General features: G+C 47.5%; 1 protein-coding gene across 1 annotated transcript in view; it reads right to left on the bottom strand.

Moving 5' to 3' along the window:
- The window catches only part of CRACR2A (calcium release activated channel regulator 2A), a 117,457-nt gene that overhangs the window by 55,510 nt on the left and 47,167 nt on the right, over positions 1-14,780 (bottom strand). Inside the window, exons 3-5 of the mRNA XM_077758990.1 lie at positions 13,915-14,026; positions 12,617-12,800; positions 9,025-9,171 (exon numbers count right to left, since the gene is read on the bottom strand). Of these exons, the coding sequence (XP_077615116.1) occupies positions 9,025-9,171; positions 12,617-12,800; positions 13,915-14,026 (443 nt within the window). The remainder of the gene's footprint in view (positions 1-9,024; positions 9,172-12,616; positions 12,801-13,914; positions 14,027-14,780) is intronic.

Raw genomic sequence — 14,780 nt, 5'->3', positions numbered from 1 at the left:
GGGAGCTCCGTACATTTCACTCGCCCCCATCTCTCACACGGAGAAGGCCTGAAGCTATAGGAACCCTTACAGAATCCAGGAGTTTGGGAGGAAAAGGATACAGAGTCTGCTGAGGAAACCTTAGCGCGTGAGTGTGAACTGGGGAAGACAAAATTGGGCCGGGACCGGAGACACAGAGGGAGGGGGGATTCCCCTCTGTGGGGAGCCGCAGTGAGTCTGGAGGGGGGGGAAGAGTGGCTGAAACTGCTCAAGACACTGTCTCTGTAGCTGGAGAAGAGAAAAACCTCCGCTCACGACACAGAGGGATCCGGTTTTCTGCTCTCCAGCTGACCCTAGGCAGGACGCACTTGTCCCAGGCGACCCCCCGGGGAAACTGCTCCCCGCTCGCCAGCTCAAAGCGGAGGGGACCTGCGGCAGCCGCGCCTTTGTGCTTCTGGCTCGGCTGGATCCCTAGGGGGTAGGCGAAAGGCTTGTATCTGTTCTGAGAGATTTGTCCGCGAGTTTATATTTCTGGCGACGGGACACAGAGGGACCCGATTTCCTGTTGTCCAGTTGACGGTAGGCGGGACGCACTGGTCCCAGGCGACCCTGGGTGAAACTGCTCCTCGCTCGCCAGCCCGACCTGGAGGAGACGGGAGCAGGGTCTTCTGGCTTGATCCCCAGGGGGAAGGCGAGAGGCTTGAAACTGTTCTGAGGGGCTCACCTGTGAGTTTATATTTTGGGCAATTTCAATGGGGCGCGCGGACTGAGATCTGGAAACGAGGCCTGGCTTAGCTTATAGAGCACAGCCCACCTTGGCTACACCCCCGGTACAGGGAGTTTACACACCCAAAAAAGTGAGATGCAACACTTGGTTCAAGAAGGGACGGGGGCGCTGCCACTCTTCTCCCCACAACCGCCAAGGCAGGACTCACTGGACACACTGGACCAAACCACGCCCATCCCCACTAGAGAGCTGTCCTCCTTTTTATTTATTTATTTATTTATTTTTTTACCAGAGCCAGGGCAAGACCAACATGGATGCACTGCCCTGATTAATTCTGGTCACTGGCTTGCTTAAACAGTCACATTTAATCCATTCTCTAGATGTAAATTTTACACCTACCTACCTTTTGATCTCTTTCTCTCTGGAATAACCAGACGATATAGTTTCTCTGGATAACATCATCTTCATTTCTTTTGCCTCTTCTCCAACCATATTACACTCGTTCACTCTTTGAAAAAAGCCTCTTATTCCTTCTGCCTGCTCATTTCATTTCCAATTTTGCTTCATTGCCACCCTGTCATTTCTCTCTTCTCTATGCTCTTCCACCAGCACTGCATACATCCGGCTATTTATTTGTAGCTGGGAAATCTGGTTACATGTTTTAGACTGTTCTTTGTCTATTGGGCTTCTTCTTTTTTCCTCTTCTTTTCTTCTTTTTTCTTTTTTATGTGTGTTTATTTCTTATTATTCACCTTCCCTCCTTCCTCTTTTCTCTTTTCTTTTTTGTTTTCCCTTTCAGTTTGCATATTTGTTGGATTTGTCTGTGCGCTTGTGTGCCTTTCTTCCCTNGTGATGAACAGAAAAATTATGCAGCCAAGAATCCTCTATCCAGCAAGCCTGTCATTCAGAATATAAGGAGATATAAAAGTCTTTCCCAATAAACAAAAATTGAAAGAATTAATCACCACTAAACCAGTCCTACAAGAAATCCTGAGGAGGGCCCTCTGAGGGAAATGTTTAAGGAACACAAGATACCAGAGACACCACCACAAGCATAAATCCCACAAAGGACATGATGACCCTAAACCCATATTTTTCAATAATAACACTAAATGTAAACGGACTAAATGCCCCAATCAAAAGACATATGGTAGCAGAATGGATTAAAAAACAAAATCCATCTATTTGCTGTCTACAAGAAACTAATTTTGGACTGGAGGACACCTTCAGATTGAAAGTAAGGGGACGGAGAAATATCTATCATGCTATTGGAAGTCAAAAGAAAGCCACAGTAGCCACACTTATATCAGACAAACTGGTCTTTAAAGTAAAGGCAGTAACAAGGGATGAAGAAGGACATTATATAATAATCACAGGTCTATCCATCAGGAAGAGCTAACAATTATAAATGTCTACGCACTGAATATGGGAACATCTAAATATATAAAACAGTTAATCACAAACAGAAACAACCTTATGGACAAGATCGTGCTAATAGCAGGGGACTTTAATACTCCACTTACAGCAATGGATAGATCAACTAGACAGAAAATCACTAAAGAAACAATGGACTTGAATGACACATTGGACCAGATGGATTTGACAGATATATTTAGAACTCTACATCCTGAGGCTATGGAATTCACTTTCTTCTCAAGTGCGCATGGCACATTCTCCAAGATAGATCACATACTGGGACATAAAGCAGCCCTCAATAAATATAAAAGAATTGAGATCATACCATGCACACTTTCAGATCACAATGCTATGAAACTCGAAATCAATCACAGGAAGAAGTCTGGAAAACCTCCAAAAACATGGAGGTTAAAGAACACCCTACTAAAGAACGAATGGGCCAATCAGGCAATTAGAGAAGAAATTTAAAAATATATGGAAACAAATGAAAATGAAAATACAACAATCCAAACTCTATAGGTTGCGGCGAAAGCAGTCCTAAGAGGAAAGTACATTGCACTCCAGGCCTATTTCAAGAAATTACAAAAAGTGCAAGTGCAAAATCTAACAGCGCACCTAAAGCAACTAAAGGGAGAGCAACAAGAGCACCCCAAACCTAGCAGAAGAAGAGAAATAATAAAAATCAGGGAAGAAATAAACAATATAGAAACCCAAGAAACAGTTGAACAGATCAATCAAACCAAGAGTTGGTTTTTTGAAAAAATAAACAAAATTGACAAACCTCTAGCCAGGCTTCTCAAAAAGAAAAGAGAGACCACCCAAATAGACAAAATCATGAATGAAAATGGACTTATTACAACCAACCCCTCAGAAATACAAGCAATTATCAGGGAATACTATGAAAAATTATATGCCAACAAATTGGACAACTTAGAAGAAATGGACAAATTCCTAAACACACACTCACTACCAAAATTCACACGGGAAGAAATAGAAAACCTGAACAGACCCATAAGGAGTGAAGAAATCGAATCAGTGATCAAAAATCTCCCAACAAATAAGAGCCCTGGACCTGATGGCTTCCCTGGGGAATTCTACCAGACATTTAAAACAGAATTAATCCCAATTCTTCTCAAGCTATTCCAAAAAATAGAAATCGAAGGAAAACTCCCGGACTCATTTTATGAAGCCAGCATCACTCTGATTCCCAAGCCAGACAGAGATCCAGCAAAAAAAGAGAACTACAGGCCAATATCCTTGATGAATACGGATGCAAAAATCCTCAACAAGATCCTTGCAAATCGAATCCAGCAGCACATAAAAAGAATCATCCACCAAGATCAAGTGGGATTCATTCCTGGGTTACAGGGCTGGTTCAACATTCGCAAAACAATCAATGTGATACATCATATCAATAAAAGAAAAGATAAAAATCATATGATCCTGTCAATAGATGCAGAAAAAGCATTTGACAAAATACAGCATCCCTTCTTAATAAAGACTCTAGAGAAAGTTGGGATAGAAGGAACCTACTTAAACATCATCAAAGCCATCTATGAGAAGCCTTCAGCTAACATCATCCTCAACGGGGAAAAACTGAGAGCTTTCCCCCTGAGATCAGGAACACGACAGGGATGTCCACTCTCATCGCTGTTGTTTAACATAGTGCTGGAAGTCCTAGCATCAGACAGCAGACAACAAAAGGAAATCAAAGGCATCAGAATTGGCAAAGAAGAGGTCAAACTTTCACTTTTCGCAGACAACATCATACTCTACAGAGAAAACCCGGCAGACTCCACCAGAAGCCTACTAAAGCTAATCCAAGAATTCAGCAAAATTGCAGGATACAAAATCAATGTATGGAAATCGGTTGCATTTTTATACACCAACAATGAAGCAACAGAAAGAGAAATCAAGAAACTGATCCCATTCACAATTGCACAAAAAACTATAAAATACCTAGGAATAAACCTAACCAAGGATATAAGAGATCTGTATGATGAAAACTATAGAAAACTTACGAAGGAAATTGAAGAAGACACAAAGAAATGGAAAAACGTTCTGTGCTCATGGATTGAAAGAATAAATATAGTTAAAATGTCATTGCTACCCAAAGCAATTTACACATTCAATGCAATCCCAATCGAAATTGCACCAGCATACTTCTCAAAACTAGAACAAACTATCCNCAATGAGAAAGAATGAAATCTGGCCATGTGTAGCAACATGGATGGACCTTGAGGGTGTTATGCTGAGCAAAATAAGTCAGGCAGAGAAGGACAGCTATCATATGTTTGCACGTATAGGAGGATTAGGAGGAACTTAATGGAGGACTGTGGGGGAGAAGAAGGGGGAAAACGGGGGAAAGAGGGAGGGAGGCAAACCATGAGAGACTCTTGAATGCCGAGAACAAACTGAGGACAGATGGGTGAGGAGTAGGTGGGTGATGGGCATGGAGGAGGGCACTTGTGGGGATGAGCACTGGGTGTTATATGGAAACCAACTTGACAATAAACTATTTAAAAAATAATGAATAAACATTTTAAAAAATAGGTGGAAAAAAAAGAATCTACTGCTGCCTTTAGACAGCCTTTTTCCCCCCAGGAAAAGGTGATTGGGGAGATGTTTTCCATGGCAAAGGACGTCAAATTCCAATAGCCAGAAGCTCTTTCTAAGCCTAAACTGTATTAATCACGCTAAACATGAAGTTCTCTGAACTTCTTCTACACAGTGGACCCAAGGACCGCGGCTCTGTTACAGTGTGGCCTCCACTTCCTGGGAGAGACATGGAGGCTCCTGTAGGTTCTGAAGTTCAACAGGAGAACTGGGCTTTGGCCCCAGCTTCTTGCATTTAACCTTGTCCCCTGCTTGCCCCATGGGCTGTGGCTACTTCCCAGTGGACATGCAACCGAGGTGAACACTGTACCAAAGATTCTGACTCAAACTCCACCCCTAGGGACAAGGGGGTGGGAGACTGAGTACTCCCAGACTTGCCTTTTTCCCCTATTCCCAATATGCAGGTTGAAGAAACAATCCAGGGCAGTGAGGTAAAGAGGGCCCCTGGTCTCCAGACACCAGCTCTTGGGAGCTTTCCTAGGCGCCCAGGCCAGCTGCATAGCCCTCTTTCACAGAAGCCAGAGTGGACCTGCTTCACTCACTGCAGCAGAACTGAATCTCTGAGGGACCTGACCCAGCCTGGGGAGCTGGAACAGGACCCCCTCCCGCCTCCACACACACACACACACACACACACACTAGTCAGTCCCATGTTCTCTGGGGTCCATAGAAGAGAGAAACAAGGTGTGTGGTTTGGAACAAGAGGAGGAAGCAAAAAGCCTCTGCTGCCTATGTCAACGCTGTCTAGCGTTTCAACGGTACAGGAATTCTCTGGATTTGTGGCAGAATTCTTATGCGTATAAGCTTGACCCTCTCAGTGTGATCATAAACTCCTCAAAGATGAGGACTCTGTGTTCTATTTGCCTGACTCAGAACCTGGCACGGAATAAGTGCTTGTCACAGGCGAGCTACGAGGAAGAGAGCCCTGTGTGCCGGGTGCCTAACCTGGGCTGGTTGTCTGGGACAGGCACTCGTTGGCCAGGTGGAGTCGACATGTTATACCCTGCACTGAAAAACCAGACGTGGAGGAGGCTGGGAGGAGTTCAGACAGTTCTCAGGATCCCCTAGGATCCAACCTGAATCAAGCCATTCCAAGAGCTTCCATTCTACCCCCTCAATGATGCCTGGACATGCCACTCTCACACACAGACCCCAAACCTCCAAACTCATCTCCTCAAAGATGTCTCAGAGTCACTTAACCTTACCCTGGGCTATTCGTCAAGCCTCCCATTTAAATAGTCTATACGTTATTGGGACTTCCTGTTTCCTCTTTGACTGCTGAGTTGCAAGAGCCCGTATAGATCATCTGGTTCCATCACAACCCAGAAGCACGATGGGACCAACCTTTTTGGTTTCTTTCACAGAAGACAAGAGAATACAAGAGGCTCTAATAGAGGACATCAGAGTACATCACATGTAGTAAGCGTGAGCTCTGTTTCAGGAAATGTTCAGTTACCTATACATTGAAGTGCATGCGAGTTGCAAAGTCAAATGCATTTCTTCTGGTGGCTCACAAATCACAAAAAGTGTGGAAAAACAGTACACCCATTTTCTCGTGTCACCAGGGAGGACACCAACACGCAGAGAGGTAAAGCAAGTTGCCCGAGGTCACAAGCTGGTCAATGGCAGTGCCGGGGCAACAGCATGGGTTTTCCCTGAGCTATTTTAGTACTCTGCTCACTACAGCCTGCAAGGCTCTGGTTCTGCACCCAAAGAACACCCTCGGGGTGGGACTGGCCAGGGAGCTCCAGGGACCCCCAATCCTACCACAGCTCCCCAGCCAGGAGCTGGCATCCATTGGCCGACCCAGGGCAGGTGCACCTGGCAGCGATAATCGACTGGAACCTTTGGCTGAGCTAGTTTTGCACATGCAGCCAAGAGTGACCTTGGCTTTCATCTCAAGAAGTTTTTAATAGTCATTAAATTAGGACAAAAGCACTAAACAAGGTCACTTTAAGATGAATGTGAAGGCTAACCAGCTCTGAAACAAGTCAAGAGCGCTGGCCTCTCCCTATGGGAGTGCAGGCCAGCAGAGAAGCATACTACAGCGAAGAGTCAAGGCCATGAGCTGGGTCACTGCCGGCCCATTCAGGCTGTGACTCCTCTCACCTTCTTTAGAGAAAAGAGCACCCTCCTCTCTGGGAGGCGCCACCTGACTTTTCTCTGTGGCTCCTCAGGGTGATCAACACTGGGGTCAGAGGAAAGTGGGGTTGCAGGGAGGGTCAGGAACTACTACAGCCTCTCATTTCACTGGTGAGAAAACCAAGGCTCAGAGAGACCAAAAGACTTGAGCAAGGTCACATAGCTAGCTGGTTGGGGAGCCACACGAGACTTAAATCCAGAGCTCCTGGTTCCCAGCTCCCCACTTCTCAAATCCACACACAAAGCATCTAGGTATCTTATTACAATGCAGATTCAGTAGGGTTGGGGTGAGGCCGGAGATTCTGTAGCCCTAAGAAAGTTCCAGGTGATGCCAATGTTACTGGCTGTACACCATGTTGTCTGGAAGGATAAAGGGATCTTCAAACCTCACCACTGATTATATCAAGGCTCAAAGTCTCCACGTTAACCAGGCAAATCCTCTAAGATTGACGAACATACATATTTAAAATAATAAGTATTATTCTAACATGCTTTGAGTACTTACTATGTGCCAGTATTTCATTATCATCCCTATCTTACACATAAGGAAGCTGAGACTCAGAGAAGTTAAGCAACTTAGCCTGAGTCAAACAGCTAGTAAGGGGCAGAGCAAGATGCACACTCAGATCTGCCTGAGTCATAGCTTAATCAGCTAAAAACTGTATAAAAGTATACTCTCAACCCTTTCTCTGAGCCTTGGGGGGCCTCTGCCTAGAACATTCATGACACTCCTCCAGCCAAACTGTGCTTTTTTCCCCAGCGCTACTTGGCCACAATTTTTTCATAACTCAGGCTCTTTAAGGGTCCTTTTTTCCAGACCTGCGTATACCCAATGGACCCCAACAAGTAATTTTTAGAGTTGATCTGGGGAAGGCACAAGATGCAAAGGAGTTCAGAGCCATGGTGGACAGCTAACTGACCTACACAGTAATGCATAGACATGTGGTGGTCTCTTTCTAAATCAGGGGCTCCCTGCTTTCCCCAAGGCTGGTCAGCATAGACCCTGAAGCCCTGCCCCCAGGGCATGGTGCTGGGCACCAGGTGCTTCACAAGGAGGGGGCTGTGGTCTGTGTTAGGACTGTTGAGGACGCCCATACAATAGGAGCAGTTTCTGGGCAGGGACAAGAGCCTGTGGCAGTGTTACCGGGAGGACCATTTCAGTGCTGCCCAAATCCAGCCTTGTGCTTCAGCCACACCTTCAGGATTAGGAACCATTCCTGGTTATGCCAGGCTTCACAAAATGTGAGCTCACTGCTGTAGCACACGCTTGATGAGTATAGACAAGCACGGTAGCCCAATGGCACACCGTTCCCACAGGTGGACGAGCATCTATGTGGCCCCGCGGCTGTAGCACGAGGCTGACTCAGGTTGGCTTCAGGTTCAGAGCTCATCTTTCTGGGTTGCTTCCTCCAAGCAAAGGGGGGGGGGGCTAGAAACCACTTGTTGCTGCAGAGGCCCCAGTGGCCAGGAGGTGGCAGGCGGGACGTGAAGGTGTGATGCTCCGGACAGTGATCCAGAGGGTACTCAGTGGGACCAAGGGCTAGTCCAGAGCTGGGGGACAGGCCCGGGCTGTGGGAGCCAGGCCATCTCACTCTGAATGCTGGCCCTGTTACTTACAAGCTGTATGTCCTGGGACATGTCATTCGCCTTTCAGGACCTCGATTTCCTTCTCTGTAAAGTATAACAGTGAATAGTCCAGGGGGCACCTGGGTGGCTCAATGAGTTAACGATCTGACTCCTGATTTCGTCTCAGGTCATGATGTCACAGTTTGTGGGATCAGGCCCTGCGTGGGGCTCTGTGCTGACAGAGAAGAGCCTGCTTGGGATTTTCTCTCCCTCTCTCTCTGCCCTTCCCCTACTGGCTTATGCTCTCTCTCTGTCAAAATAAATAAATGAGCTTTAAAAAATACAGTGAATCATTCAAGTGAGATAGTGTGTATACTTAAAATAGTGCCTAGCATATGTTGAGTGCCTGATAAAAGTGAGCAAGGGCTTGACCTTATCTATGTATCATGACTGCCATAGGGCCCAGACCCCGCTCTGGCAGCCAGCAACAAGCAGGCTTCACGGAATATGAGAAAGTGCACTTTGTGCTTCTGTTTGTCACACACAGGTACAGAGAACGGCTGAGTCTGGGTACCCACTTTTTCAGGGCGCACTCCAGTTCATTCTTCTCCTCATGAGCTTCCTGGAGCTGAGAGAAGGTCCTGGTCAGGAAGTCCTCGAAGCTGGACAGTAAGTGAGGCTCATCCTTCTTCAGCTGCAGCCAGACTTGCTTGATATCACTTTCACTACAAGAGGCAGGGGGACACTGATGTCAGAGTGTGTGAACACTGAGCTTCCCAGAGAGGACACTGACAGCCAGAACACCGCTGTCATGATCATGACGGTAGTGGCTAGCACATATTGAGTGCCTCCTGTATGCTAGGTACTCTGCACTTATCGGCCTATTTGACCCTCCCAATAACCTACCAGGCTGGTGCTCTACTACCCCCAGAAGAGGGGGAGGTGAGCTCTCTCACATCATTCAGCTGGTAAATGACAGAGTAAAGAGTCAAACTTGGGGCTGTCTGGCTTCTGTCCTCACCTCCTTAACCACACTCCCCACTGCGTCCATGCTCTGGTTTTCCCCAGGGGCTGGTGGTGCTGAGCATGCAAGGCCACGTGCTGGGATCATCTCAGAATGTCAGGAAGTGGAGGGAGGACAGGAGTCTGGTGCATGTGAGGACAAATGCCATGGAGCTAAAGGAGAGAGCCTGTCGCCCCAGGAAGGACAGTCCTCACAGCTGAGAGGTAAAGACATGTCATCTGATGGATGGCAGAAAGCAATTGTCACTGTGGGGAATGGAAGAGAATACGCAGCACCCCACTGGGGCCTGGTGGCACCAGGAATGAGTGACAGGAGAAAGGAAGGGAAGGCGCAAATCTGCAAGATGTGTGTGCACACAGGGGAAAGACAAATAGAAAGTCAACAGGGACACAGGCAGAGAGACAAAGACACGGTGACATGTCCAGAGCCACCCCCACTGCCCCTGGCTAACAGGCATACTGGGCAGGTGTGCCCTGCAGAGCAACACAGGGCCACACTGATCAGTGACAGGAGGAAGGAGGCGGTGGCACACACTGCAGACCATGCTCTCCCGCTCTGGAGAAACAGCCAGCCATCAAACTGAGCCAGAATGGCAATGCGACCTATAACCCATTAAATTCTAAAACCACTGTGATCCAAGGGGAGCTACAACCAGGAACCCTCAATATAAAGAATAAGATCCTTTGTTCTGTGTAACAAGTGCTATATTTGAGAAACCTTCCTCAGAAGTGACATTGGAGGGGCGCCTGGGTGGCTCAATCGGTTAAATGTCTGACTTCAACTCAGGTCACGATCTCGTGGTTCATGAGTTCAAGCCCTGCATCGGGCTCTGTGCTGACAGCTCAGAGCCTGGAGCTTGCTTCAGATTCTGTGTCCTCCCTTCTCTCTGCCCCTCCCCTGGTCACACCTCTCTCTCAAAAATAAATAAACATTAAATAAAATTTTAATGTTTAAAAAACAAGTGACATTTGACATGTTAGCCATGTGCCTGGGGCACAGATATTACTCTCTGCACTCAGCCGAAGGGTGGCCCACTGAGAAGTGAACACACCTCTAGTTCTGGATAATTATCAGGTCATCCATCTGTCATCCCTCCTTCCTTCCTTTACTGTCCACCAGCTCATCTGGCCCAGTCATCCACCCATCACCCAATAAGTACTTCTTATCTGTTAGAACCCAGCCCTGAGATGACATGAGGTGATCCGGGAAAGGAGGAAAGGGATGGTACAGCCTCCCTGTTTCCCAGAATGAGTTCTGTTCTCCCCACACGGAACACACTGTGGCTGTTTACTTTGCTGTATTGTAGATACAATGGTATAGGGGTTCAGAGATACAAGGGTCTCGTATTCTGATGGCCTCCCATCATTGGGGCAGGCTCCCTCCCTCCTGAAGTAAATGCACTACAAAATCAAGGTCCGCCTCGTTAGCCTTGGTCTGCCTGTTCACCTCTGCCAGGTTCCTGCTGGGACAGCCAATCGGCTAGAGCCTCCAGTAAGATTTGCAGATCCACCCAATCCTCTTCCAAAACTCTTTGAACCACTTAGTCATGGCCACATCACCTCTCCCCAGATTTCTGGAGAAACGACAAATCTGTCAATGCTTGATGAAAAATAAGCCAAGGCCCATAAACTGCCAAATCACTCAGTCAATTGAACAACCGCGAAACGCTGGGAGTCTAGATGTCCAGCCTACTGCTTCTGCTCCTGGTGGAAGGGTGCAGGGGTGCAGGGCTAGAAGGGATCCTGAGAGGCCAGCTGACCCATCTGCCTGCTTCCAGTGCAACACACAAGCCATTCTGGTGCGTGAAATCTTGGAAGACCTCTGACGTCTTCACAGCCTCCTGTTTCCTTATCTGGGGCCCCGTGGTCTTGACATCCCCCTCATGCTGCAACACCAGGCTTCTGCCTTTTGTTTAGTTTCCATGGGGACGGAAGGTGCTGGCCACCATCTTCTGCATGTCAATTTCTGCAACCACTGTTGAAACTTTGAGATTTCGTAGCCTTTGAGCCTCATGCTGGCTCAGTTCTGCACTGGCCTCTGACACGGGCCCTCAGAATAACATCGGGTGGACCCTGCTTTGAGAGCCTGGTCAGGAACGGGGCTGCCCTGGAAGAGATGGGTGGGTGGAGAGGTGCCTCTCTTTCATGACGGTGCCTCAGCTCACCCACATCCACCCCCCTCCCCTCCTCCTTTTCTTGGCTTGTGTATTGTATGCAGCCCCCTCCTTTCCTGCTTCCTCTCTATCATTCTCAACCCCAGTTCCTTCTTCTCCTAAGCTTGGGACACATTAGTTCCAATCACGAGGCCATTTTCACTCCTGGAACACACACCCAACACAAGACCTAGGGGACCCAGAAACGGAAAGGCAAAATGCATTGGGAAAAGGGAGAAAAAGGGATTCTACATTTTTCAGGCCATTGGTTTCCACCAGCTACATCACATTTTACTTTACTTTACTTTACCTTATTTTATTTTATTTTATCCTATCTTCATCTCATTTCATTCATTTTAAATGCCAGGGCTTGGATGCATTTTAGGGGAAAAACGGGGGATTATGTTTTATTTGAAGTTCCAGCCATCTGAAATTTGCAGCCGAGCTACTGATTATCCAAGTAGTGGGCTGGTAAAAACAGGTTCATTTCCCGGCTCAGCTTCCTGACAGCTTAGGCTTGGTCAGGGGTACAGTGTGCAAATGCCTGCATGTAAGGGACTTTGCCAGGAGCACAGCACCATGGGCCTGGCTGGGATGCCCCGAAGCCCTTGAGACCCAGGGTTGGCTTCAGGGGAGGTGGAAATACTGGCAAGCTGGTGGTGACCAGAGCCTCAGCAAAACGCACAGAGACACCTGCCATGCCTGGCACAGCCCTGTGCTGCACAGCTCTCCTCATGGAGCCAAGGACCGTGCTGACAAAGTACGGTAGAAGTGAGGAGAGTGGGAGAATAGGGGCCTAGGTGGGTTTCCCATGAGACAGTGTAAAAAACCAGAGACAGAGCCCCTGGGCCATGGCACACAGAGCAAGCCTCCTAGCTGGCGGCCCAGCATGTGCAGCCTGGCTGAGTGCTTAACAAACTTTAATGTTGCATGGGGCAGGTGACAGGGTTGCTCCTAGGCTGGGCTCCATCCCCAAATCACTGTCATCACTTACTCCTCGGAAACCTTCTGGCCTCCAAGTTTGTCCATCAGTGTTTGGAACTGGGTCTCTTCATCTTCATCCATGTCGCCCGCATGCTCTTCCCCTCGGGACTGATACACCTTCTCTTCATGGAGACTTCCCACCTGTTCACCTGCATCTTCCTGACCTGGCTTATTCAGGCTGAAGAAGAAGCGACCTATAGGATACACAGCACAAGGATGTGGGTTAGGCAGTATGCACCCAGGAAGACCTTATCATTCTTAGTTGTCAGGAATCATTTGAGGCTCCTCTGAGGAAAAAGAAAGGGACACCACCTACAGCAAACATTCTTGGACACCATTTCCAGGATTTGGGGTCTCTCCCACTCCTGTGAGATCCTGAGAGAGATGCTAGAACCTGGGAAAGGCAGAATGGATGACAGTACTATAGCACCTTTGTGGTCCTCGAATCTTTAAAGTCTGGCTTAGAGCTCATCTCTTCGTTGAGTTCTTCTCTAAACAAGAGCGTCCCCTCCATCCACCTCCAGCAGCCTGACTGCTCCTTATTATCATCGAGTCATTCCTCCTACTGACATCACTGAGCTTCACATTTACAAGCACCATAACAATTTTGGGTGTACTTTCTCCATACTCATACTGTCTATAATATACAGCAATCTGTCTTATGCCCCCAAGGCAGTTTTAAGCTCCTAGATGTCAGGAGAGGCCTGAGATACTTCTAAACAAACTATATGGTACCTCGTATGAGGCAGATATGTGGTAAAACCTGTCTGCCAACCAGTACCTGCTCTGATAGATATGTGATCAGTATCTGATCTGATGGTGTATCTGGTTTCTTTATCTTGTTCATGAGTCTCTGTTCTCCTTCCTCCTGGGTACTTTGAGAATGACTGGTCTATGCAAACCCTCTAGAAATTCCTCTGATAGCCGGTTCCCCTCACCCTGGAAGACTCAACCAGACCCAGGTTGAAATGAACCACACAGCCATCCCATTTTGTTGTGCACTGGTATCACAGAAAGGAAAGGAGATAGGAGAGGCTGGAGATATCATCTCGGCTCCCCTCTTATGCCAAGCCTTCTGCCCAAGCTCCCTTTCATTCCCTTGTAGGGACAGTGCAGTGGACACTGAGAGAACAGTGGTGTGAACAGCTGGTGTGGACACTAGAAAAGAAGACCAAATAATCTAGAGGCTGGAAACTTCAGGAGGACAGGGAAGCTTCTGTTACATGGACCCACAGATGTGGTGGGGGAGGAGGCACACACCTTACATAGCTTTAGGTAGCTGGGACCCCAGCATCCATCAGAACTTACTAAATCCAGTGGCGAACTCCTCTGGCGTCAGAAAGCCATTGCTATCAGCATCCAGGGCATCAAACGCATCCTCTAGTTCCTCCAGGCTAAGTGGTAACTCCTCATGGAGCCTCTGAAAACAATCCAGACAGCACTGGTTAACACTCAGACCGTCATGGGGGGCTGGCTTGGGAAGGCAGAGCTTTCTGCCAGAAATGTCCAGAGTTGGCCCTGGCCTACAAAAGACCCCTTTACCATCCATCCTTCTCCTCCTTTGAATGTTACAACATTGACTATTTATTGGGTGCCTACTAACATGCAAAGCAATTTGCTGGGCAATCCATAAATAAATAAATAAATAAATAAATATTTATCAATATTTTTATAAACATGTATATTTGTACTGAATTCTCGTGGCAACCCTTTAGGTGGGTATTATTATCTCCATTTTACAGATGAAGTGTGAGGTTCAAGTTACCTGCCCGAAGGTCACGTAGCTGGCCAATAACAATGCCAGGAGTCAAATCTGAGTCTGACTCCAAAGCTGACCCTCTTCACAACCACAAAAGACCAAAACTGTACTAGACTGAATCCTGTGGGAGGATCACAGCCATGGGACATTGTGTTGTTAAGTTCAATGAGATCATCAACATAAAGAACATGGCACAGTGCCTGGTCCAGAGAACGCATCTGATAAAAGGTAATAGGAGGCAGAGAGACAGAGACAGAGACAGAAAATGAGAGTGATGGATCCACTGACCCACTATGGCCACTCAGCAGGTGAATGGCAGAGTCGGCTTTCACGCCCAGGGCTTCCTGGTCTCCCCAGGCCCCTGTCCTCTGCCCTGGTACCTCCTCTACTGAGATGCAGGTATGGGACACACGCT

This window comes from Crocuta crocuta, unplaced genomic scaffold (assembly GCF_008692635.1).
Source record: "Crocuta crocuta isolate KB4526 unplaced genomic scaffold, BGI_CrCroc_1.0 scaffold72, whole genome shotgun sequence".
Lineage (NCBI taxonomy): Eukaryota > Metazoa > Chordata > Mammalia > Carnivora > Hyaenidae > Crocuta > Crocuta crocuta.
Note: the sequence above shows the minus strand (reverse complement) of the source record. Positions and strands in the feature narration are given on the sequence as shown.